The sequence below is a fragment of the Ambystoma mexicanum genome, chromosome 2q, assembly GCF_040938575.1.
Source record: "Ambystoma mexicanum isolate Mex_15411 chromosome 2q, UKY_AmexF1_1, whole genome shotgun sequence".
In the NCBI taxonomy this organism is placed as follows: Eukaryota; Metazoa; Chordata; class Amphibia; order Caudata; family Ambystomatidae; genus Ambystoma; species Ambystoma mexicanum.
In genome coordinates, this window is record NC_090924.1 from 1,228,447,695 (window position 1) to 1,228,474,920 (window position 27,226).

Genomic DNA, 27,226 nt, shown 5'->3' on the forward strand with positions numbered 1-27,226 from the left:
AAAGCTCCTTCGCAGTAGGGGAGCAACATGAAAACTGATAACGAGAAGCTGTGAGTAAACCAAACGTGTTGAGAAGCATTGGGGTGGCTGCAGGCAGGAGTATGATGTAGGTGGGCCGAAGAGACCCTACCCTAAGAACTATGAGTGCACCAAAAGTGTTGAGAAGCATTGGGGTGGCCCTGAGTCAGGAGGCTGATCCAGGAGGGCCGAAGAGACCCCACCCTAAGGACAAAGTACAAGACTCAAGCAAAGCTAGGCACCTGGTTGCTCAGCCTGTAATGGGTGGACCATGCGGTCTGTAAACTGTGCCAGGACCAGGGGGGGCCTAGATTTAAGAAGGAATTGTTTAAATACTGAGGTTGAAAGCCAGAAGGACTTGGTTTTTGGGAAGGGAGTCCCGCAAGAGAACACGTTAAGAGTGATATTTTCTGATGGAGTTATACTTTGTGCTTGGAAAAGAGGTAACATTGAACATTGGTACTTTGAAATATTACCAGGAGGTTCTACGCTTGAGGCAACGTAAGCCTGAGAGACCCTGTGAAAAAGTGAATCCAGCCAAGGAGAGGGCACTGTGAACTTTGACATGAGAATCCTGAGAACTTGTGGAACTTTTTGATCCTGGGTTTATCCTGGGTGTCCTGGGTTTGGGGAATGGGGCTGTGGAAGAGCACCATTTTCAAATTGACTTTGCTTTGAACACTATTAAGTTGGCCGAATCCCACACACTCTATTACTTTGTAGAAGTGAAGGTAAGTATTGGTTTTGACACAGACCAAGCTTTAGTTTACTTTTCACTGAGAAACTTAGACTTCCTTAGTTTTCTTTTCATTAGTGAACATTCCCTTCTTAGAGTTAGACGTATTTTAACATCCAGACCACCAAAAATAAAGGTTTTAAAAATCTACATGTCTGTGTCATCTCTTGATACCATGCCTCTCTCACAAAATGCAGATTCTGGGGGCGCTGTTGCGCTGAGCAGAGACAGCCGCCTGAGCACAGAGCTCCGGACTGGGGAAATCTTTTCAACATATAAACAACCCCAATCACAGAGCGTTTCCTCGCTCCTGGACGGCAACTTGCGGGGGATCCCCATACAACGCCCCCACCGACTTCTGGAGCTGGGGACCCAGTTGGAGCGGAGTGGCGACCGAGACGAGGTCTGGCGCTGTGCAGACCTGCCTCGCGCCATGCGGCGGCTCCAGTGCCCGCGGACCCTGCGCCCACTGTGTACCGTGGCGCGGCGGGCCTTGGTGGGGGAGGGGCGCCTCGGCCCTGAATACATGCCCATTTGCCGTGATACTGCTTGTGGTGCCCCGCATCCCCCTACATGAGGTGGAGCTGCGGGGCTTGTGAACAGAGCCTGTGACCTGCTGGAGGCTCCCCCCATGGACCCGGAGCGCATTCCCGCCACCGCCTGGCGGGCCCCTCGTGGACGGAGGCGCTGTGGGAGGACCGCAGTGCCACAGCTGGCCTGCACTGATTGTGTGGATCCCGGGCCCCCCGCGGCTTGTCGTATGGTTCTGCGCTGCGGGACACGAAGAAAAGAAGAGAGCGGTAAGAGCCCTGGGTGGTGGGGCGGCCCAGGGGCCACGCTTGCACCACACTGTGCCTGCCTCTGTGGCCCAGGGTCCTCCTCGCCCCCACCCCTCGAGCTTAAGCGACTGTTGATGTTGCCCGCGGAGGGGTGATGAGGATATAAAGGGATACTGCTGCCCCCCTGCAATTCCGGACAACGATCTCAGTGCTGCATCGACACTCAGGGCTGGCCCCCCTGGATGTTGGTGCCCTAGTCCCCCAATCGCGAGCCACCTGCCCCATACCTGATATTTGAAGAGTAGTGGTCGTGGTCTGTGCCAGCATATGCTCTTTCATCTCATCTCATCCATAAAAGCACACATCGAGAAGACCGATGGCTGGGTGACCGAGATCGAATCAAGAGTAGGGATCGCCGAGGATGATCTGGGCTCCCTGCGGGCAGTGGTCTCCACACTGTCCAACCGGGTACTGGCAGTTGAAAAGAAGAATGACGATCTTGAATCCCGTTCAAGGCCTAATAACCTGCGCATAATTGGGGTGCCTGAGGACAACATCAAGGAGCCCATGGAGGACTTTGTGGAACGCATTCTTCTAACGCTCCTGGATACGCCAAAGCTATCTCTGCAATTCGCTGTTGAAAGAGCGCATCGCTCCCTAACTGCGAATCCCAGGCCCGGTGCGCCTCCACGTCCCATCATAGCCAGAATCTTAAATGTCCGGGACCGGGATGCTCTTCTAAGGGCAGCCAGAGCCAAGGGGGAGCTGCTTCTTGGAGCAGTAAGAATCCATTTCTATCCAGATTTCTCCATGGCAGTACAGCAGGAGCGCAAAACCTTCATGGCAGTGAAAAAGAGACTCTGAGACTTAGGGGTTAAGTACTCTATGCTATCCCCTACGAAGCTGCGGATTGAACACTCGAATGAAACATTCTTTTTCACGATCCCGGAGGAGGCTTCAAAATGTATTGATGAACATTTCCAGGGCTGACCCCCCGCTGTGATGGTGGCACTTCTGGTCCTAAATAACCCTCGCAGAAATAGTTCCGTATACTGCCGTGCGCATGGCTGCGGCTCCACCTCATGAGAATGCATTAATAGATGGTCCTGTTTCCTCTCCTCTTTTTTTCTGATTTAATGATCCTTAAATCATGTGTTTCCTGATTATTCATACTGGTTCACGTTGTTTAATGATACAAACATCCTTATGCACCCCCAGTCCGAGGCAGTAATGCCAGGCCAATTCTCAAGCCCCCACTCTCTGCTTGACCCTGCCTTTAGCTCAGAACTGGAATCTTCCATGGAGGAATTCTTTGAGATCAATACCAATACTGTGTCGGCACAAGCCACTCTCTGGGAAGCCTTTAAAGCATACACCAGAGGTGTCGCCATCTCCAAGGGGAGTGGAATCTTGAAAGAGATCCACACAGAACTCACGAGAACGGAATCGGCCCTGACCACCCTCGAAGCTCAGTATGTTTTGGATTGCTCCCCCGGGACTCTGGCGCTGCTGGGATCAGAGCTGAACACATTCCGGGACGTGGCGGGAGATTACATTTCTGGACGGCCCCCACCTGGCAAGGAAATATGGGTAGGGGAAGCAACCGGGCCGGTTGTTAGCCAAACTGATACGCCAAGAATTCGGAGCACCCAATATACCGGCGATAGAGAGGCCCGACGGAACAATGACTACGTCACCACAAGATATCAATGCCAAATTCCTTGCATTCTATGGCTCCCTATATTCAAAAGCAGATAGTGTCCAGATATCAGAGATCGACTCCTATCTTGAGAGCCTCCCTCTTTCTACACTTTTCCACTGAAGCTAGCTTCTCCCGTGAGAGGCCTTTCACACCTGAAGAACTTTTGGAAGCCATAGATTTGCTGGCATCTAGCAAGGGCCCCGGCCCAGATGGCCTGCCCTTCGAATTCTATAAACGATTCAAGTCCCTTCTGGTCCCACATCTCTTGGTCCTATGGGAAGAGGCTTGTGAAGCGGGTATACTCCCTCCCGCCCTCTGGGAGGCAATGATAACAGTCTTGCTCAAGCCGGGCAAGCCTCCCACCCAGTGTGGCTCGTACCACCCCCTCTACCTAATTAATTGTGATGTGAAAATGTATGCCAAACTATTAGCCATGTGGCTAGCCCCCCTTGCCCCTTACATCATCCACCCGGATCAGGCAGGATTTGTCCCGGGCCGCTCGACCTCCCTGAATCTGAGACGCCTATTCAAAAGTGATCATTAGAATCAGCCCCATGGTACAGGCGGTGGCAGCTACCCTAGATATGTAGAAGGCATTTGACTCTGTATCAGTGGAATATCTATGGTGAGTTCTGGAGAGATGCAGATTTTGCCCCACCTTTCGGTCCTGGGTTAGATCGGCTAGAGTCCGCACTGAGGATAGGTGCTCTTCCCCCTTTAAGATAGCTATAGGAATGCGACAGGGCTGCTCTTTCGCCCCATTAATATTCACTATAGCCATGGAACCATTCACGGATATGATGCATCAGTCGCATGCTCATAGAGGCCTGCGAACGGCGGGCTATGCCAACATAGTCTCCCTATACACTGACAACGCCCTTCTCTATATCCATTCGCCAGACGTCAACCTTGCCCCGATTTTGGAGGATGTGGTCCAATTCCAACGCATATCTGGTCTAAGGGTCAACTGTTCTAAATCTGCCCTGTTCCCACTCACTGACTACACACGACCCCCTACTGACTTAATGGGGATTACATGGTCGCAATCCAAGTTCACTTATTTGGGGGTGGTGGTCTCACGGGACGCTCGGATGCTCCGTGAAAACAACTATCTAAACTACCTCACAAACCTAGCTACTAGAACCGAGAGCTGGGCCAGACTCTCTATCTCTCTAGCAGGCCACATAGGAATACTTAAAATGGTGGCTCTACCCCAGCTTCTTTACCGCTTCACTAATCTGCCCCTGTGGCCGGGAGACGACTTCTTCCAGACATTTTGCCGCATGACCAATACCTTCCTGTGGCACTCCGGGGCGGACCAACTCAAACTAGCAACGCTAACCACACCCATGGAATACAGAGGTTTTGGTGCTCCGGATTTCTTCAGGTACTGGCTGTTTGCACAATCCAAATTTACATCCCACTGGTTTAATGCTGCAGACCCCCCACCACACGTTCAGCTGGAGAAACTGGCGGTCAGCGACCGTGAAATCTGCTCCCTCATTCTCAAACCAGCCCCATCGGACCCTGGGTCAGCTGATCCAGTCGTCAGCACATCCTTGTACCTCTCCAAACTCTGGAAACTATTGGACACCCCTCATCCCTTTCACAGGGACCTGCTGCTCTGGAATTTCCTCCCAGAGGTTCCACAGGTCCCACAATCCATTGTAACTCATCGGGCTGACGCAGGCTTCTTAACACTCTGCGATATATATGTACAGGGTAACTTCCTCGAATGGTCAGACCTCCCACCACCCCTTAAACGGAAACCATCGGTACTCCTCTCTCCAGAAAAATCTTAAAACTAAATATTCTGACTTTCCTGCAGTGCCACCTGACGAACCCATAATAGCCGAGCTGTGCTCCTTCGACTCCTCGAGGGGGAAGATATCTCGGCTTTACACCCAGTTACAGACTAGAGCGGTCCCGTCATTCACTAAGCTGAGACACAGGTGGGAGGAGGATCTCGGGGTGGAGATGACAGATGAGCGCTGGTCCCGGATGTGTGCACGCACCCACAATGTATCCTTCAATACTCAATTTAAATTAATACAACTTAAGGTGCTGCATAGATATCACACCCCTAGTAGGCTACAACACATGTTTAATGATCTATCTTCCAACTGCCCTAGGTGTAACTCTGAGCAAGCTGCATACATCCATATGGTCTGGTCCTGCACACACCTGTCACAATTCTGGTCTGAAATATGTTCAACATTATCTGCAGTGCTGGACCACACAATAGACCCATCTCCATCACGATGCCTATTCCATGACTTTCCTCAGTTGGGGCGAGACTCCAGGAGGCTAGCTGGCCTCTGCATGCTGCTAGCGGTGGGCTGCATCTTGATGAACTGGCTCCAGCCTAGAGCACCCACGTACACGCAGGGGCTCAGGGCGGTCACATGGGCATCAGATACCGAGGAGGCTTGGGTAGCAATGCAACCTCCACACTCGAGGCTGAGAGATATCTGGAGGAAATTCCGTGACTACATGGCCTCTATAAACCCCGACCCAGACGCTGAATGCATCCCCCCCCCACACCTCTGCATGCTGCCGCCACCCCAGGTGCAATGACTACTTATTCCTTCTACTGCCGTACTGTCTTTCTATTGTCGAATTCAGGTATATGAAATGTTAATTTGACATTGGTGTTGTCATCTTACTGTGTGCATCTCTCACTGTTGTGTTGTCAAGTCGAATAAAGAAAGTTTAAAAAAAAAAGAAAATGCAGATTCTAGTCTTCGTTTTGAGTTTGTGAGGATGTTGCATTTTGGGTGCTGTGGAGCGTACTGATCTGTGTGTTTTGTGAAATGATATGGTAAGGTGTTTTACATTCCCTTGGTTCTAAGTGGGTAAAGGGTAATAGTCTGCCTCTAGCCTATCATGGTCAGTTTTCCCTGTTTGAATCAGTTTCATATGTTTGAAAATTATCTCTGGGACTAGTGACCAAAATGTTGATGCATTATGGGAGGTGCAATTTTCAAATATCCTTCCCTCTTGAAATGTTTCCTTTGACTTGGAATACGTTGTCGCTAATGACCAAGGCCTTGCAAGAAATGGAAAAGGATCTGAGACATCCTCCTCATATCATGTCCAAAGTGCAAGTCATGTAGCAGTTGGGAAACATTGGTCCCCAAAGTACCTCCAACCTCTATACCTAAGTTCATGTGATGGGTGAATTAATCCCCCAACCCAGCATCAACTTTGAATTATTTGGAGGCCTGTCTATCTCTACTTGGTTTGTGAGAATCCAAAAGGTGTCTCACCCGCTAATCCCGGGGGTCTCTATCTCAGGTGCCAGGGCATGGCCATTGCCTTCGGATCCAAACTCTGAGGGTGGACCAGTGCGGGAGGATCACCTGGGTGAGGGGTCTTCGGGAGTGGGATTGGGAGAGCTGATGGCGAGATGCAGTCCCTTCCCTGTAACACCTTTACCCCACCCTACCCAATAGGATATTTAGAAAATCTACCCCCCACCCTTTCCCTACACAAACACTTTCACATGGACAGCCCGCTCTTGGAGAAACCAGACTCACACCCGAGCATTGTACCTGACATGCCTCAATATTATGGTCAGACAGGGTCAGGCAATTACTGATAATCAATCACACCTAACTTCCATTAAACTTCCCCACACGGATAAAAGGTGGAGCATGAGAACACACTATGGGCAAGGCAAAACACACGAAGGAACAGCACTTTCCCGATGGCAGAGGAAGGAAGGAAGGAAGGAAGGAAGGAAGGAAGGAAGGAAGGAAGGAAGGAAGGAAGGAAGGAAGGAAGGAAGGAAGGAAGGAAGGAAGGAAGGAAGGAAGGAAGGAAGGAAGGAAGGAAGGAAGGAAGGAAGGAAGGAAGGAAGGAAGGAAGGAAGGAAGGGAGGAAAGAAGGAAGGAAGGAAGGACAGGTCCCACATCCATTGTAACTCATCGGGCTGACGCAGGCTTCTAACACTCTGCGATATATATGTACAGGGTAACTTCCTCGAATGTTCAGACCTCCCACCACCCCTTAAACGGAAACCATCGGTACTCCTCACTCCAGAAAAATCTTAAAACTAAGTATTCTGAATTTCCTGCAGTGCCACCTGACGAACCCATAATAGCCGAGCTGTGCTCCTTCGACTCCTCGAGGGGGAAGATATCTCGGCTTTACACCCAGTTAGAGACTAGAGCGGTCCCGTTATTCACTAAGCTGAGACACAGGTGGGAGGAGGATCTCGGGGTGGAGATGACAGATGAGCGCTGGTCCCGGATGTGTGCACACACCCACAATGTATCCTTCAATACTCGATTTAAATTAATACAACTTAAGGTGCTGCATAGATATCACACCCTTAGTAGGCTACAACACATGTTTAATGATCTATCTTCCAACTGCCCTAGGTGTAACTCTGAGCAAGCTGCATACATCCACATGGTCTGGTCCTGCACACACCTGTCACAATTCTGGTCTGAAATATGTTCAACATTATCTGCAGTGCTGGACCACACAATAGACCCATCTCCATCACAATGCCTATTCCATGACTTTCCTCAGTTGGGGCGAGACTCCAGGAGGCTAGCTGGCCTCTGCATGCTGCTAGCGGTGTGCTGCATCTTGATGAACTGGCTCCAGCCTAGAGCACCCACGTACACGCAGGGGCTCAGGGCGGTCACATGGGCATCAGATACCGAGGAGGCTTGGGGAGCAATGCAACCTCCACACTCGAGGCTGAGAGATATCTGGAGGAAATTCCGTGACTACATGGCCTCTATAAACCCCGACCCAGACGCTGAATGCACCCCCCCACACCTCTGCATGCTGCCGCCACCCCAGGTGCAATGATTTCTTAATCCTTCTACTGCCGTACTGTCTGTCTATTGTCTAATTCAGGTATATGAAATGTTTATTTGACATTGGTGTTGTCATCTTACTGTGTACATCTCTCACTGTTGTGTTGTCAAGTCGAATAAAGAAAGTTTAAAAAAAAAAGAAAATGCAGATTCTAGTCTTCGTTTTGAGTTTGTGAGGATGTTGCATTTTGGGTGCTGTGGAGCGTACTGATCTGTGTGTTTTGTGAAATTATATGGTAAGGTGTTTTACATTCCCTTGGTTCTAAGAGGGTAAAGGGTAATAGTCTGCCTATAGTCTATCATGGTCATTTTTTCCTGTTTGAATCAGTTTCATATGTTTGAATATTCTCTCTGGGACTAGTGACCAAATGTTGATGCATTATGGGAGGTGCAATTTTCAAATATCCGTCCCTCTTGAAATGTTTCCTTTGTTTTGGAATACGTTGTCGCTAATGACCAAGGCCTTGCAAGAAATGGAAAAGGATCTGAGACATCCTCCTCATATCATGTCCAAAGTGCAAGTCATGTAGCAGTTGGGAAACATTGGTCCCCAAAGTACCTCCAACCTCTATACCTAAGTTCATGTGATGGGTGAATGAATCCCCCAACCCAGCATCAACTTTGAATTATTTGGAGGCCTGTCTATCTCTACTTGGTTTGTGAGAATCCAAAAGGTGTCTCACCCGCTAATCCCCGGGGGTCTCTATCTCAGGTGGCCAGGGCATGGCCATTGCCTTCGGATCCAAACCCTGAGGGTGGACCAGTGCGGGAGGATCACCTGGGTGAGGGGTCTTCGGGAGTGGGATTGGGAGAGCTGATGGCGAGATGCAGTCCCTTCCCTGTAACACCTTTACCCCACCCTACCCAATAGGATATTTAGAAAATCTACCCCCCCTTTACCTACACAAACAGTTTCACATGGACAGCCCGCTCTTGGAGAAACCAGACTCAAACCCGAGCATTGTACCTGACATGTCTCTATATTATGGTCAGACAGGGTCAGGCAATTACTGATAATCAATCACACCTAACTTCCATTAAACTTCCCCACACGGATAAAAGGTGGAGCATGAGAACACACTATGGGCAAGGCAAAACACACGAAGGAACAGCACTTTCCCGATGGCAGAGGAAGGAAGGAAGGAAGGAAGGAAGGAAGGAAGGAAGGAAGGAAGGAAGGAAGGAAGGAAGGAAGGAAGGAAGGAAGGAAGGAAGGAAGGAAGGAAGGAAGGAAGGAAGGAAGGAAGGAAGGAAGGAAGGAAGGAAGGAAGGAAGGAAGGAAGGAAGGACAGGTCCCACAATCCATTATAACTCATCGGGCTGACGCAGGCTTCTTAACACTCTGCGATATATATGTACAGGGTAACTTCCTCGAATGGTCAGACCTCCCACCACCCCTGAAATGGAAACCATCGGTACTCCTCTCTCCAGGAAAATCTTAAAACTAAATATTCTGACTTTCCTGCAGTGCCACCCGACGAACCCATAATAGCCGAGCTGTGCTCCTTCGACTCCTCGAGGGGGAAGATATCTCGGCTTTACACCCAGTTACAGACTAGAGCGGTCCCGTCATTCACTAAGCTGAGACACAGGTGGGAGGAGGATCTCGGGTTGGAGATGACAGATGAGCGCTGGTCCCGGATGTGTGCACGCACCCACAATGTATCCTTCAATACTCGATTTAAATTAATACAACTTAAGGTGCTGCATAGATATCACACTACTAGTAGGCTACAACACATGTTTAATGATCTATCTTCCAACTGCCCTAGGTGTAACTCTGAGCAAGCTGCATACATCCATATGGTCTGGTCCTGCACACACCTGTCACAATTCTGGTCTGAAATATGTTCAACATTATCTGCAGTGCTGGGCCACACAATAGACCCATCTCCATCACGATGCCTATTCCATGACTTTCCTCAGTTGGGGCGAGACTCCAGGAGGCTAGCTGGCCTCTGCATGCTGCTAGCGGTGTGCTGCATCTTGATGAACTGGCTCCAGCCTAAAGCACCCACGTACACGTAGGGGCTCAGGGCGGTTACATGGGCATCAGATACCGAGGAGGCTTGGGGAGCAATGCAACCTCCACACTCTAGGCTGAGAGATATCTGGAGGAAATTCCGTGACTACATGGCCTCTATAAACCCCGACCCAGACGCTGAATGCACCCCCCCCCACACCTCTGCATGCTGCCGCCACCCCAGGTGCAATGACTACTTAATCCTTCTACTGCCGTACTGTCTGTCTATTGTCTAATTCAGGTATATGAAGGAAGGAAGGAAGGAAGGAAGGAAGGAAGGAAGGAAGGAAGGAAGGAAGGAAGGAAGGAAGGAAGGAAGGAAGGAAGGAAGGAAGGAAGGAAGGAAGGAAGGAAGGAAGGAAGGAAGGAAGGAAGGAAGGAAGGACAGGTCCCACAATCCATTGTAACTCATCGGGCTGACTCAGGCTTCTTAACACTCTGTGATATATATGTACAGGGTAACTTCCTCGAATGGTCAGACCTCCCACCACCCCTTAAACGGAAACCATCGGTACTCCTCTCTCCAGAAAAATCTTAAAACTAAATATTCTGACTTTCCTGCAGTGCCACCTGACGAACCCATAATAGCCGAGCTGTGCTCCTTCGACTCCTCGAGGGGGAAGATATCTCGGCTTTACAACCAGTAAAAGACTAGAGCGGTCCCGTCATTCACTAAGCTGAGACACAGGTGGGAGGAGGATCTCGGGTTGGAGATGACAGATGAGCGCTGGTCCCGGATGTGTGCATGCACCCACAATATATCCTTCAATACTCAATTTAAATTAATACAACTTAAGGTGCTGCATAGATATCACACCCCTAGTAGGCTACAACACATGTTTAATGATCTATCTTCCAACTGCCCTAGGTGTAACTCTGAGCAAGCTGCATACATCCATATGGTCTGGTCCAGCACACACCTGTCACAATTCTGGTCTGAAATATGTTCAACATTATCTGCAGTGCTGGACCACACAATAGACCCATCTCCATCACGATGCCTATTCCATGACTTTCCTCAGTTGGGGCGAGACTCCAGGGGGCTAGCTGGCCTCTGCATGCTGCTAGCGGTGGGCTGCATCTTGATGAACTGGCTCCAGCCTAAAGCACCCACGTACACGCAGGGGCTCAGGGCGGTCACATGGGCATCAGATACTGAGGAGGCTTGGGGAGCAATGCAACCTCCACACTCGAGGCTGAGAGATATCTGGAGGAAATTCCGTGACTACATGGCCTCTATAAACCCCGACCCAGACGCTGAATGCACCCCCCCACACCTCTGCATGCTGCCGCCACCCCAGGTGCAATGACTACTTAATCCTTCTACTGCCGTACTGTCTGTCTATTGTCTAATTCAGGTATATGAAATGTTAATTTGACATTGGTGTTGTCATCTTACTGTGTACATCTCTCACTGTTGTGTTGTCAAGTCGAATAAAGAAAGTTTTAAAAAAAAAAGAAAATGCAGATTCTAGTCTTCGTTTTGAGTTTGTGAGGATGTTGCATTTTGGGTGCTGTGGAGCGTACTGATCTGTTTGTTTTGTGAAATTATATGGTAAGGTGTTTTACATTCCCTCGGTTCTAAGTGGGTAAAGGGTAATAGTCTGCCTCTAGCCTATCATGGTCAGTTTTCCCTGTTTGAATCAGTTTCATATGTTTGAAAATTCTCTCTGGGACTAGTGACCAAAATGTTGATACATTATGGGAGGTGCAATTTTCAAATATCCTTCCCTCTTGAAATGTTTCCTTTGACTTGGAATACGTTGTCGCTAATGACCAAGGCCTTGCAAGAAATGGAAAAGGATCTGAGACATCCTCCTCATATCATGTCCAAAGTGCAAGTCTTGTAGCAGTTGGGAAACATTGGTCCCCAAAGTACCTCCAACCTCTATACCTAAGTTCATGTGATGGGTGAATTAATCCCCCTAGCCAGCATCAACTTTGAATTATTTGGAGGCCTGTCTATCTCTACTTGGTTTGTGAGAATCCAAAAGGTGTCTCACCCGCTAATCCCCGGGGGTCTCTATCTCAGGTGGCCAGGGCATGGCCATTGCCTTCGGATCCAAACCCTGAGGGTGGACCAGTGTGGGAGGATCACCTGGGTGAGGGGTCTTCGGGAGTGGGATTGGGAGAGCTGATGGCGAGATGCAGTCCCTTCCCTGTAACACCTTTACCCCACCCTACCCAATAGGATATTTAGAAAATCTACCCCCCCCTTTCCCTACACAAACACTTTCACATGGACAGCCCGCTCTTGGAGAAACCAGACTCACACCCGAGCATTGTACCTGATATGCCTCAATATTATGGTCAGACAGGGTCAGGCAATTACTGATAATCAATCACACCTAACTTCCATTAAACTTCCCCACACGGATAAAAGGTGGAGCATGAGAACACACTATGGGCAAGGCAAAACACACGAAGGAACAGCACTTTCCCGATGGCAGAGGAAGGAAGGAAGGAAGGAAGGAAGGAAGGAAGGAAGGAAGGAAGGAAGGAAGGAAGGAAGGAAGGAAGGAAGGAAGGAAGGAAGGAAGGAAAGAAGGAAGGAAGGAAGGAAGGAAGGAAGGAAGACAGCAAACAAAGAAGGGTACGCAAGGAGAGAGATAACCTTCACCTTTTCGGCGAGAAGCCGTTACTTTCCAGAACCCTTCAGAATAGAAATCTTAAGGCCAGGAAACCAGACTGAAGAATCCTGTTTTGAGTGTCAGAGATCCCCGGGGCCCTCCTGCATGGCTGACTGAGTCGGGGAAAAACAGCAGGCTTTGTGCTACCGTCCTTGGTTCTAAGATCAAAAGCAGCGCCATAGAGATGAACACAGCCTTTGAGTTTGGGAGACCGATGCAAGACCGGTCTGTGTTGAAGTCAAGGTTTCAAGGGGCAACATTGTATAAAGAGCGCAAGAATGAAAATTGAAAAGTGTGTTATGAAAGACATTAGGAAAGCTTAATAGCTGATGAATGTTTGAACATTAAAGGAGAAAGATACAATATCAGTGACAGAGTGGTCCAGCACATAGAGGGTGCTCAATTGAAGGTCTCTGTAAGGTATCCTGCCAAGAAGTGGCATAAAGGAAAGTAGAAGATTTGCAAGAACATTGTGTAAAGTGAATCGAAGTGGTCCTGTGATGCTTTAAGCAAAACACATCACACATTCGAAAGTCTTTGATTTTGGATATCAAGAGGAAATCAGAGAACATGAGATTACATGGTCCGAGCCCAAACGAGGGAGACCAATTGTGAACATTGTGATAAAGTGGTCCGAGCCCAATCGTGGGAGACCAATTGTGACCAGTGTGGTAAAAAAGGGTCCGAGCCTGAAGGTGGGAGACCAATGATGAACACAGGAAGCAAGAACTTGAGCATGTAAATATCCTGATAAGAAGGGAACTTTGGTTCTTGTTTGTTATGACATGCCCCCTGCAGTAAGGACTGAAGGCCCTATACCTATGCTTTGAACTGTATCCTCGTGGCAGAGAATCCAGAGTGTGTGAAGCTCGATTGTGCCACCTTCCCCTATGCTGAAAACGTAGGGAAGGGAAGCCAACTGCTCAAGTATCCTGACATGTTATTTCTTGAATGCTTTTCTTTTGTGCATACATTATCTTCCCACACGATGTTGTATTTATTAGTAAGGATTGGCAATAGGTTTATTAATATAGGCCATTTTATTTTGACAGAGACTCAATAGGACTGTGTTATTATTATTTCATGGTCGTAGCTTGCTCCCATCCACAGATTTAGGTTTAGATATGTATTTAACCAACCCATTGAAGCTCAATAAACACCCTTCAAACGGGAACACTTGTGTCTGTTTTCACTGTTTAATACCATGCCTTCCTTACAGGTTGCTCTCCAATGAAGTCTCAAAGTCGTCAGACTCCACACCCCTATTAGATTTTTACTTACACCTCATTGTCAGCAAGCTCCATGTTATGTTGGTTCTCTTGCAATGTCCCATCCTACACTCTCTACCCCTGATCAATTCCTCCTCTGCATGCACCCGCCCTCGCATATTTTACAGGCAGCTCCTATTACACAAAACTGAAGCTCTTCATTGTTTCAGCTGTCCTGGGGTCTGCACAAAAAGGCACTTCTTAAAAATGTGAACTGTTTACGATCACCAGTGCCTTCTGTCATATTATTCTCCTGTCTCATAGGACATTACTCATAATGCTGTGCCTCTGTGTTGCGCTCTCTTCGATTGGAGAATAAGGGGCATCTAGGAAATGTGCACACCCCACTAGCCCTCCCTCCATCCATCATCAACTTTGATTTGGTCAGAGGCCAGTCTATCTCTTCTTGGCACTTTCCAATTTCTTTTTGTATTTTGTATTTTATTTATTTGTATAGCGCATGGAACCCAAAGATATCCTGGCACATTTCTTACAATTAAACATAGTTACAAATTGCATACAGGTGAGACCGTGCACAAGAATAATTAAAGTGCATTACAAGAGGGTGAGACATGTGCACGATAACAGACAGGTTGAGACACTATGGAGCCTCTTTTACGAAAAGCCAAGATTTTACATTGTTTCTGAAGCTAAAATAAGACGGTTCTGCTCTTAGGGCTAAGTCTAAGGTATCCCATAATTTACCTGCTAGAACCGGGAAGCTACTGCCACCTGCCTTCTTTAACTTAAACCTGGGTACCTTGAAGCAGTGTAGGTGTGGAGACCTTATGAGTCGGTCTGAGATGTTTCATGAAACTGTGTCAGCCAGATATTTAGGTGCTAAATTAGCAAGGCATTTTATGGGTGAGTGATAGCGATTTGAATGTGATTCTTTGGTTGACTGATAGCCAGTGTGCCTTACGTCTTATCTCCGAGATATGCTGTGATCTAGGGATGTTCATCGCAGATCTGAGTGCATTTTCTGAGTATTTTAACTTTTTAAGGTTATGCTGATTAGTTCCTAGGTACAAGGTGTTACAATAACCGATTTACGATAGAATAAGTGCTCTGGGTATTGAGGTACAGTTCGCTGAAGACAAGAAGGGTCTGCAGGCGTTGATTAATTTACAGGTACATGCTCTGAAAGAGGCCGTCGCGTTGACTTGTCTTGTTAATGTCAAAGAAGAGTCCAAATAGATTCCTAGTGTGCCAGTCGATGTGTGAAGCAATGATTACCTTGTTACCGAAAGAGGGAAAAGATTGGAAGAATTGTAGCAATTATCGTCCCATTTCATTACTTAATGTGGATGTGAAGATATTTGCTAAGATTATGGCTAATAGATTGGAAAAATGTATGGGGAAATTGATTCATACATCCCAAGTGGGGTTTTTGCGGGATAGATTTGGTTATGATAATATCAGAACTTTGATTGATATCATGAGTTTGAAACAGGAAGATCTATTGATTTTTATGGATGCTGAGAAAGCATTTGATAAAATGAGTTGGAGGTTTTTGCAGTTTATAATGAGGCAGATGGGATTGGGGAATGGATTTCTAGGGATAATCAGTTGTCTTCAGAGTGGTGCCAAGGCTAGGATTTGGGTAAATGGTGTTTTGTCTGCATGCAGATGACATGGTGGTGGTTCTTGCAGATCCTGAGCGAGGTAGCGTAGTATTGAAAAAAATCTTTGATAGGATGAGTGGGTTGTCGGGGCATAAAATTAATTGGGACAAAACGGAGGTGTTTCCAATCGCTAGTACTTGTGTACGTGGTTACTTTTTGGATTGGCATTGTAAATGGACTATGTCCCATGTGAAATATTTGGGTGTTTATCTGACTAAGGATGTCAAAAAAATGGTGGAATTGAATTTAGGTAAATTGGTGGCTGCCTTGAGTAAGGATATTAGAAGATGGGAACGATTACCGATGGGGATTTGGGCTAAAGTCAATGCTATTAAGATGACTCTTTTGCCAAAGATACTTTATGTTGTGCAATCTTAGCCTCTGAAATTTTCAAAAAAGATGCTGGCTAGTATAGATTGTGTTCTTCAGAACATTCTAGGGGGGGAATAAAAAGAGACCTAAGATTCCTAAGTTTATTTTGACACATAGTACTAAAAATGGGGGTTTTGGGTACCCAGATTTGGAACACTACTATAAAGGGCTTATTTTGGAAAAGGCTGCATATTATTTTTCGATAGGGAGAGGACCAGAACCCTTGTGGGTGCTTATTGAAAGGTATAAATTGAATGGTTTTCCATTGCATGCTCTTACCTCGATGGGATGTCTGCCTGGGAGGGGTAGTAGGCTTCCCACTATTGTGGTGACTAAAGAGGTTTTGGTGTGGTGGTTGAGTCTCTTTCAAGGGAACTTGTACTTACACTATGGAGCATCTCTTTGGCTTAATCCGAGTTTAAAATTAGCCAATAAAACCTTTTGTTGGAGGAGTTGGGTCTCGAAAGGGATTTTATGTATCAGTGATGTGGTGCGTGATGGTCGTATATTATTGTTCGAGGAGTTGCAGGGGACGTTTCATTTGGCAGGGAGGGAGCTGAATAGGTTTGTGAAGTTGAAAGCTCTATTGAGTGAAAGATTGGCAATGCTGTCAGGTCCCTTGGAGGTGGTTTCGGCGGGTGGTCAGATCCTTATGTCATCGCCACGAATGGTATGCACTTATACTAGCTTGATGCCGATATGTTCTAAGGATGTTGATGCTGACAGGAGAGCACTGGAGAGGTGGAAGCAGGAGTTGGGCTGTGATATTGTGGAAAAGGAGTGGGAATCTATGTGGAATGTAGGTTATAGAAGTAGGTTGGATCTCAGGTTGAGATTGATTCATTTGAAAGTGTTAGGACATCTGTATTGTTCTCCATTGCGTATGTTTAAGTTAGGATTGATTGCTGATGACCTGTGTTGGGTGTGTGGGAAGGAGAAGGGAACGTTGATTCATATGTTATGGTATTGTCCTCGGGTGTTAGAATTTTGGGTGCAAATGTTAGATAGGCTGGAGGCGATCTTGACCATACGTTTTCCCAGGATGCCTATGCAGGTGTTGCTGTTGTAGGGTAGGGGGGCGTTGTGCGATTGCTCATCAGTATGGGCAGTTGGTTGATAAAGCACTTGTGGTTGCAGTGAAACAAATACTGATGGTGTGGAAGACGAGGAAGAAGCCCAGAGTGGAGAATTTGATTAATGATTTGTTGGTATTGTCAAACTTTGAGCGGGTGATGTTTGTGAGAAAAGGAAAGGAAAATAAGTATCGAGATCTTTGGAAACCATTTACAGATTTATATGGTGACTGTGTATCTGAGCATTATTTATGTGCATCCGTTGAGGAATTCCCCCTGTTTTGTTTTTGTTCTGTTTTATGTAGTCTGTGTGTGGTCTTTATGTTTTTGTAATGTTCTATGTTGCATTTATTGTTGAATTATTTTGAGATTAGATGTTTTATTTTAGGAATAGTACAAAATGTGTCTTGTATTATCTGAAATGTTTCAATATTTATCCATGATTTGGACTTTTTTGCTTCTGTACCTATGAAGCACTGAGTGCTATGTTTAATACTCTGTTTGAACTTTTGATGATGTATATTTTGGTTATTGTAAATCTTGAAAATAAATGAATAAAAAAACAAATTAAAAAAAAAATATTCCTAGTGTTTTTACGTTCTTGGAGACATTTATGTTGTTACCATCGATGTCAAAGGAGACAAACTGTCTAACTGTTTATCTAATTTGTTTAGTCTTGTCTGAGATATGATGAGAAGTAACTGTGTCTTCTCATCGTTGAGACAGAGTCCATGCATGGCCATCCACACTTGGATGATTAAGTAGATGTGGTTTAGTAGTTTCTAGTCTGTGTTGTAATCGCCGGTGATAGGGATCAGTATTTGGGTGTCATCCACATAGTTAGTAAAGGGGACACCCAAGTCGTCTAGGTCATAGAAGAGGGGCTTCGTGAAAATATTGTAGGACATTGGGGAGACGCATGAGCCCTGCGGGACTCTACAAGAGACCGGACTTGGCTCGGCAGATGCTGATGGTGTGAACACCCTCATGGTTCTGTTGTCCAAAAATGACTGGATCCAGGTGGTAGTTTTGTCAGAGAAATAGGCTGCTGTTGAGTGGGGTTCACATAAGACTTTATGATTAACTAAATCAAAGGCAGCTGATAGGTCTAGTAACAGAAGGAGGGCAAGATTGCCTTTATCTTTTATATCGTCCATTTGAGTTTTCAGATTGATCAGTGCTGTTTCACTGCTGTGTCTGGGTCTAAAGCCTGATTGTTGTAGGCCAAGAAGGTTATTACTTTCAAGATACTCCTGGATCTGAAGGTAGGCTGCCCTATCTAAGATTTTCAAAAGAAACAGTACTGTTGTTATTGGTCTATAATTAGTAGGGTTGTTTGGATCAAGGGAGAGTTTCTTTAGTAGTGGGAGGACCCACCCGTCTTTCAGATTAGTGGGTACTCTACTAGTTTTGAATGATGCATTTATTAATGTTGTGATAAATGGTGCAAGATCCCCTGCTGCCTCTTTGATAATAGCTGCCAGTCAGATGTCCCCCAGACATCTAGAAGGTTTCAGATTAGTTATTATATCCTCTATCTCTTTGCTGGTCAGAGGTGAGAAGTTGAATGGGCTGCAGTGTTTAGAGGAGGATGTTTGTGGCTTGTGTAAGTGTATGACCAAGGTAAAATGGAGTTTCTTGGTTTCAATTTTGGCTTGTAAAAGCATTATTTGGTCAAGCAGCGCTTTTTGTATGTTGGTGCACCATGTGTTGTCTTTGGTACAAGTGTCTGGTGGTGGTATAGGAGATTCTAATTCTCTAAGGATACTAAATAGTTATTTGTTGCTTGATTTAGCTTTGATGATTCGGTCATTGAAGGTGTCACTTTTGGTCTGGAGAATGGCAGTTTTATTACTGGTGGATGCTTTTGAGAATGTGTCTTTGTTGAGGGCTGATGGCATGCTATTCCACAGAGTTTCAGCATCTCTTTTATGTTTGCATACGTTTCTGAGGTGAGGGGTGAACCAGAAGTTAAGGTGAGCATGAGGTTTGGATTTGCGCATTTTCAGTGGTGCCACTGGATTAATGACGTGATGTGATGTACTGTTGTACAGTTCTACTAGAGAGGAGGGGACGTCTGATTTAAGGATGGAGTGACCTGTGATAGGTTGTAGTAGAGAGAGTAGTTACTCTACTGTTATATTCCAGTTATTTCTGGTGAGTGCTGATGGTGCCGGTAAATTACAGTACTTAAGGCGGTTGTTATCCTGAATGGTGAAAGAGATAATGTGGTGGTCCGACCATGCGCAAGGTTTGTTAGAGAGTATATTAGTGTCACAATTGAGGTCTGTGATCAAGTCTAAAGTTCTGTCTTTGCAATGGGTGGGCTTGGTGATGCGATGTGTAAAGCCTAGTTCTGATATTGTATTCGATAGAGCTGAAGCATGGTCTTCTTTTGCGTCGTGGAGGCCTAGATTAAGGTCTCCCATCAGCATGATTTGTGATCCTTGTTTGGTGTTTGCAGTAAGGAGAAGTGAGATATCTTCCTCAAAGGTAGATAAAGGGTCTGGTGGTCTATAAATGAGGTGGATAGTTAATGTACATGATGCCGAAAGGAGTAGCTTGATAGACAGAAGTTCTCCTGAGGGAAATTGTTCATTGGGTGTGGACCTAAGGCCTAGTTGGGTTTTAGCAATGACGGCGACGCCACCACCTTTGGAAGATTCTCTATATTATCTGAAGATAGTATAGTCTTCAGGTATAGCTAACGAGAGTGAGGTCCCTGCCGCAGCATGAAGCCAAGTCTCAGTTATGGCTAGTAAGTCAAGGTCAACCTTCATTATGATGTGGGCAATGTCAAGCGCATGTGCTCTTAAGTATCTGGCATTTATGAGCACTCCCTTGATGAAAGGGGTAGTGCTGTCCCTGTTACTTTCCACTAAGGAGGAGTTTACGTAAAGAGTAGGTTTGTTGTTCCTTTTACTGTTGATAGGCTTGTCTGTTTTTTTTCTCAAGGGCAAGGACTTAATATTAGTTTTACTTCTGGAGTTAATTGCAGGTGGGAAACTTTGAGTCTAGAGCCTAAACTAGAGTTCATGATTTTTGTTGGGCATGGCTGGTTAGGAGTTGGTCTTGTGGCAAAAAACTGGATCCATTGGAATGGTGTGAGCGGGTGGGAGTTATGTGGTACTGCCAGAATGGAGTGGTTGAGTTTAATTGCCTCATGGTCAAAGGACGGTAGTAATTTAGTGGGTTTGATATTGTCAGACGATGGTAGTCTTGGAGACATTGATAGTGGAATACTAAGTGTACTAGGCCTAAAGTATAGGGCAGTGGTTGGTAACTGAGTGTTGTACTTCTTGGTATTAGATATAGCGTATAGTGCCATTATGGGCATAGTTAGACAGTTAGTATAGATAGGATGCACGTGGTAGTGAAGCTGAGTAGGTGCATGAGTAGACTTGCTAGGCTAGGGGTAATTGTGTGTCAGGGGATCCCTGCCTAATAAGAGATGTTTGCAGAATTCTGATGCTTACCTATGGTATATAGTAAGAGCAGTGGCATACAACCCTCAATAGGCAGAGCTATATGGCTAAGGTAGGTCAATCTCGCGGAAGTCAGTGATTAATATACTAGGAAAGGCACAGATAGGTGACTGTAATGAGGCAGTCAAGCAAGGATTGATGACTGGCATGCTATATTGCATATATATATGTCTAAATAAGGCAGTCATGCGGCCAACTAACAAGGAGTATTGACTAGCATACAACAAGAAACATGGTTATAAGTCTAAAATACAACAATCAGGTAGAGGACAGTAGTTAATATGCTATAGAGGGCGCTAGCACGGAGCCTTTGTTACCATACTACATAGGGCATAGTTAATTGTCTACAATACAGTAGTTGAATGGAGAGCAGTGGCTAACATACTACAAAAGGCGTAGATATATGGCTATGATGAGGTAATCTAGGAAGGGGAGATGCCTAGCATGTTATGCAGTATGCAGAGCGGAGGCTAGTGTAGAACATTTTAGCATAGCCATAGAGTGATCAAGATTGATCATTGGTAGAAATCGTACAGTGGAAGTCGCGGGTGGCGTAGAGGTAGGTTAGGTTGTAATTATGGGGATTGATGTGTATCAATCAAATAAGCAGCATATAGGCAATGGCTAGAGGAGAAGCAAGTACACATTGGCAAGCAGAGAAGCACGTACACAATGGTTAGCGGAGAAGCAAGGACACAGCGGCTAGTGAAGAAGCAAGTACACAGTGGCTGGTGAACAAACAAGTACACAATGGCTAGTGGAGAAGCAAGGACACAGCGGCTAGTGGAGAAGCAAGTACACAGTGGCTGGTGAAGAAACAAGTACACAATGGCTAGTGGAGAAGCAAGGACGCAGTGTCTAGTGGAGAAGCAAGTACACCGTGGTTAGCGGAGAATCAATCTCGTGCGCCCGATCCCCTTTGGTTCCCAGTACTGTGGGGTGAGGTAAACTGATAATTAAGACACCAGGGCATTTGCTGTCTCACAGATCTGCTCCTTGTTGTCGGGGTTAGCGGTAGCCAAATAGCCAGAGTGCCATGTAGCACTGAAGCTCCAAGACAGCAGCCACCAGAGTTCTGAGGGAACTCAGTCTTCAATGCCACCCTTGACTGTCAGACTAGCGTAGTTGGCTGGAGAACAGATAGGGCAGGATGCTGGCACAGGAGGTCAGTAGGGCTTGTAAAGGCAAAGCTGATTAGCCCATGTCCCAAATTTTATCAGTCTGAAATGGTGTTCTTGTGCCTGCCAGAAGGGCATAATTCAAGTGCTAGAAGGAGTCCAACCTATGAAAATTACCCATGTGGTCAAATAAAGGCATTTCTAACTCTTGATAAGGCATTACTTAAGTGATAACTTCACTGGTAGATGTCAGGTATATGTCATCTGTATGGTCACAAGTAGCAGTGGGTGAGCACCCATTGCTGGCCACACGAGAGCACCAGGTCCCCAATTTACCCCTTTACAGAATGGGTGATAAATGGTGAGTGGTTTGCCAACCACTTGAATACAAAACACACTTTAATGAGCATGTGTTCTCTATGCAAACAAATAGTGCCTCTTCTATCACCATCATTGCTACCCATTTTAGGATTTCACTCTCAGTAACAGACGGTGACACAACACACTAATTGTCACCCATGTCAAGCAATTATAATCTCGATAAGCACAGAATGTGGCAGCATCAGTATTGCTGTGTTCTGATACCTGTGTGGGGGTGGGGGATGCACTGCGTGCCTCCGGAGACATTATGTATTCCATAATGTGGCCTTTTAATGTAGAACCTACTGTTCGTGTGTATACTGAAATACTATTTGAAGTAGGACCTCGTTTGGAGATTAAAATGGTGGGCATTTGCCATTGATTATATGTTTGCTCTAAAATGTGTCATGTCCACTCTTGAATGTGTCATTATGTTGCTCATTTGTAGAGTCAATCTACAGTAAAGTAAGGTGCATTCACTCAGCTTTGTGACCAGACAAGTTGTAAAGAATATACGCTGTGCTGTTAATATCAGTGCCACTTCTAACCTGTATTGTGGGCGTCTTGAAAATAATATTACGCAGTAATGACATGCAGCTATTAAACAATGCAAGTATCCTGGTGGCCCAGTCCTCCTTAAGTAGATAATTGCTTACCTGTCTAAAGTCATGTGGCTTGGGATTCTTGTATGTCCCTGAAGGAAACTTGCCATCCTTCACAAACATGAGGCTGGCTTCATGCGGGCCGATGTGCGGAAACCTAGTGATAAGCTTGGGGGGCTCTTTCTTCCCTATCAGATCGGGGAAAAGATCCCCTTGTAACTTATAAAGCTCATTGACTGTCCCCAGGAATCTGATCCTGCCACTCATATCCACATCTTCCTTTTCAGTTTCGGTCGAATGCTTCGGCAGCTGCAAAGATCTATATAACTTCACACTGAAGTCTGGCGGCTTTCTTCTCCATATGTCGTTATCTGGCACCAGCTTGGGTCGTACCGCAGCTTCACTACGTCTGAGGGACAAATCCTGGCTGGCAGAAAACTGTATTTTCCTTGCAAAAATGTAGGAGGGTTCCTTGCTTGCACCAGGTGGTTGCATGGCAAACATGGTGTCCTTGTCCATCTTGCAAAATATATCTAGGAAAATGAAATAAAAAGTTATTGCAATTACTTAATGACTATAAATAATCTTGGTAACTAGATTAACGAGGCACAAAAGTATTGTCTTTGTTTAAAGACATAGGGCCTCATTACGAGGTCGGCGGTAAGGGGTTAAAGGCAACGGTAAGGGTGCCGCTGCCATTAACCCCTTACCGCCCTATTACGAGGACCTTTAGCGGGTCCCGCTAAGGATCAGGGAGCTAATAACGGGCCCGCTATTTGCGGGCCTGTTTTTAGCTCCTTCCCCATTCCCATTTAGCCCTATGGGGGCTCGAATGGGAATGGGGAATGGTTTTCAGAATGGGGACTTACCGGGTCCTCCAAGGTTGGAATGACCCGGTAAATCCCCATACCGAGAACCCGGACCCGGTATGCGGTAAGGGGGTAGCCCTGCCGCAAATAGCGGCATGGGTACCTCCTACTGTGTAATGAGGCCCATATTCCTAACATGTATTGATTTCTTTTTTTTATTGTTATATGTCAGGACAATAATGGCTTTTCATAACAACTTCTATTTATAAAATACAAAAAAAACAACATAAGTCCACGATTCAATACATGCAATCACAATCTTCCTATTCCAACCCCATAATCAACATTCATGGAGGCTCAATGCCCCACTTCCCCTACCGCAAAACAACTCCAAATCACGTTTCTGTGTATCCCTCCCTTCTGTTGTTATTAAAATATTTTGCATCCATCTGCCATCAGATGACCTCAAGACTATCGTTAATCAGCAACTCCAATCACATTAAAATAATAGACCAAAGTGATATCCTCTCCTCTAATAAATGGTCCCAGATTATGTTTCCTACATTGTTATCCCTTTTTACTGAAACCAATAGCCTTAATCGTTGTATCCCTATGCTGTTCAACATAGGTGCAGTGTACTAACTGATGTTTTACGGCTACTAGAGGGCATTATTTAAACGTCTTGTCGGCCTCACTAGCCCCATTCCAGCTCCCAGCACTTCTAGAGGTGGAGCCATATTGAATGTAGCCCTTATGCATTCTCCTCTTAAGTACCTATTGGGGAATTCCTGCAGATATCTTGCCATTCTTCTTATTAGGAAGTCGTCAGAACATGATCCTCGCAACATGTTAGTGGCCAAATTCATGACATTCTGTTGCCTATCCCCCACATTTATCTCATCCTTAAAAATTCTCTTTAACCTGGGCTCTGAGATTATACTTATCTCAAAATTCAGCTCCAAGTGGATGTCTCTTCCACCATCTTAGAGATGGCTGTTTTCATAGAGAATGTGTTCATTTGTTGAGCTTCTACAAAGAGCAGAATTGGAATCGTATGTTCCTCAGCATTATCCATTTTCCATAATTAACCCTCTTTTATCGCAACAGAGACTCCATGATGCAGGCATTCTATGGGCACATTCTTAAGCAGTTTTAGCAACAGCCTGAGGCAACTAGCCTCGATTCTTCCCAGTTCTTTTATGTTTCTGTCAGCCCATATTTCTGCACCATATATCAGTTTCGTAACTATTTTAGCCTTGAATGTATTTATCACCGACTCCAAGGAGAAATCTGCAAGCGGTTTAGCAAACCCCTTAATAAACTTTACTTGTCACACATCTGCCTTCAGTTGTTCATGTTGTGATTTCCAGGTGAGGTGTTTGTCAATGGCTACTGCCAAGTATTTATATTCCCTCACTTGCTCCATAGGGAAACAAGTTAGCATCCATTTGTACTCCTTCCCACCCTTTTAATGGGTTTCCTGAATACCATGATCTTAGATTTGTTTATGTTTATATTTAAATTATGAAGTCATGCAAATTATGCTAACATATCAATCAGAGCCTGAAGCCCTTTAGGTGCTTTATCCAAAAGCAACGGGTTGTCTGCATAACCCAACCAAGGGCCTCCCCCAAACCCCAGTTTTGGAGAAAATGCATCAGCCTTTTGCATATAGTCTGTCAGATCTGCCTGGTAGAGGCTGAATGACATTGGGGCCAACATGTACCCTTGTTTCAGCCCTATGTAAGTAGGTATAGCATCAGTCAGGCTACTTGAGTGGTCAAGTCTGACATTAACTGTTGTATTCTGATATAACAGAATAATGATATTTAGGAAGCCAGATATTATTCCCCACCCTTATAGTTTCTTCCACGACAAATCCCTGTCCACAGTGTCAAAGGATGCTCTGAAATCTATATAGGTGAGTGAAATATCCTTGTAGTCAATTGGTTGTACTAGTTATTGCCCATACTGACTCAATGACTTCTTCACAATTGTGACCAATGTGGTGATGTTATTTATGGTGCCTACCTCCCATAAGCAATGTGCTCTTTGAATTTCCCATCCGAAAATGCTTGTTACAAAATGGCTGAAGCCTTCTGCAGCCCGAGAAAATAGAAGTTAGGTTTGTGTGCACCTTACATCTGTGCACCTACTTGCTCTGCATACTACCTGTTTTTGAAAATAGAATTTAGGTTTGTGTGTGCCGCACATCTTTGCACCTACTTGCTCTGCATACTACCTGTTTTTGAAAATAGAACTTAGGTTTGTGTGTGCCTCACATCTGCGCACCTACTTGCTCTGCATACTACCTGTTTTTGAAAATAGAACTTAGGTTTGTGTGTGCCTTACATCTGTGCACCTACTTGCTCTGCATACTTCCTGTTTTTGAAAATAGAACTTAGGTTTGTGTGTGCCTTACATCTGTGCACTTTTTTCTTGTGTGCACTATTTGTGCCCCCTGCTTTCGAAAAGTCACTCACCCCTCCTAACCATCATGATCAATATGGAGGTGGTGCACCAGAACCATTCCGTCCTGGCCCACTAAATTCCAAGTGTTAATCTTTCTATTTCCCTGTGGATCAGCATCCACTACCATATGCACAATTCTCTCCTCCACACCCTTGACTGCTTTACCCTCCACTCCATCTCACCTGTACTCTGCTCACAATACCCTCATCCTGCTTTAGCTAAAACTTGGCTATGTGCACATGCTGCACTGTGTTTTATTCTGCTGTGCCTGAATCTGAACTTGGCTGTGTGCACATGCTGCATTGTGTCTCATTCTGCTTTAGCTAATATCAAACTCAGCTGTGTACTTGCTGCTACCATTTTAATAAATCACATTTGCTGGGTGCACAGCTGTTACTTTACTACTTTAAAAAAAAAAAAGAATACAATTTGCTGTGAGCACAGCCTGCATTAACATCCTGCACATCCTTCCTTGTCTTCAGTGCCTGCCCCCCACCACCCTCTGCTACCCCCTGTGTTTTTCCCTGCCTCCCTGTCCTTGGACTCAGTACATCAGCCTAGTAAGTGTCCTCCTCACCACTGCAGCTAGCTATGTCGCTATCTATCTCTCCAATCTTTTCTAACTGCTTCTCTATTTCCCATCCCTCTCCTATCACTAAATCTGGACAGAAGCAACTTAAGAAGGACATACTGGTCTGCAACCCAGGCCTTCCTATTGCAGACACCTATAGCACGTCTTACACCAACACCTCTGGAGCCACCCTTGGCCCCCCACCACTTCTCTCATCTCTCACTCCTGTCACACCTGATGAGGTTGAAAGAAAAGTCCAGTCTATGAAGGCCTCATCCAAACAGGTGGACCCCTGCCCCTCCAAAACCATTAAGGACAACCATTGACTCTTGCTCCAGCCTTGGCTGATCTCTGCAATCTCTCTTTTGCCATTGGAGTTTTCCCAACTTCTCTTAAGCACTCTCTCATGTACCCTCTACATAACAAACCCTCTGCTGACCCTTCCATTCCTGCAAACTACAGCCTCTCGATAACCCCTTTCCTGGGTAAACTCCTTGAGAAGCCGTCTATCTCTCAGCTGGTTGCTTCCACGACCATCAGTCTGGCTTTAGCGCATCCAAAGGCACGGAAACTGCTCTTCTGAACACCCGTGAAGACATGCTCTCAAATCACGACAGTAACAATCCCTCAGTCCTCATTCTTCTTGACCTCTCCTCTGCCTTTGACACAGTAAATCACAACATCCTGATGGCACGTCTGCATGACAATCTGGGAATCACAGGTCAGGGTCTGGTGTGGTTAACCTCCT

At 45.8% G+C, this 27,226-nt stretch overlaps 1 protein-coding gene across 1 annotated transcript in view; it reads right to left on the bottom strand.

Moving 5' to 3' along the window:
• C2QH7orf78 (chromosome 2q C7orf78 homolog) overlaps window positions 1-27,226 on the bottom strand; it is a 280,749-nt gene that overhangs the window by 250,351 nt on the left and 3,172 nt on the right. The window contains exon 2 of the mRNA XM_069648621.1: window positions 22,681-23,159. Within this exon, the coding sequence (XP_069504722.1) occupies window positions 22,681-23,145 (465 nt within the window). The 5' untranslated portion in view covers window positions 23,146-23,159. The remainder of the gene's footprint in view (window positions 1-22,680; window positions 23,160-27,226) is intronic.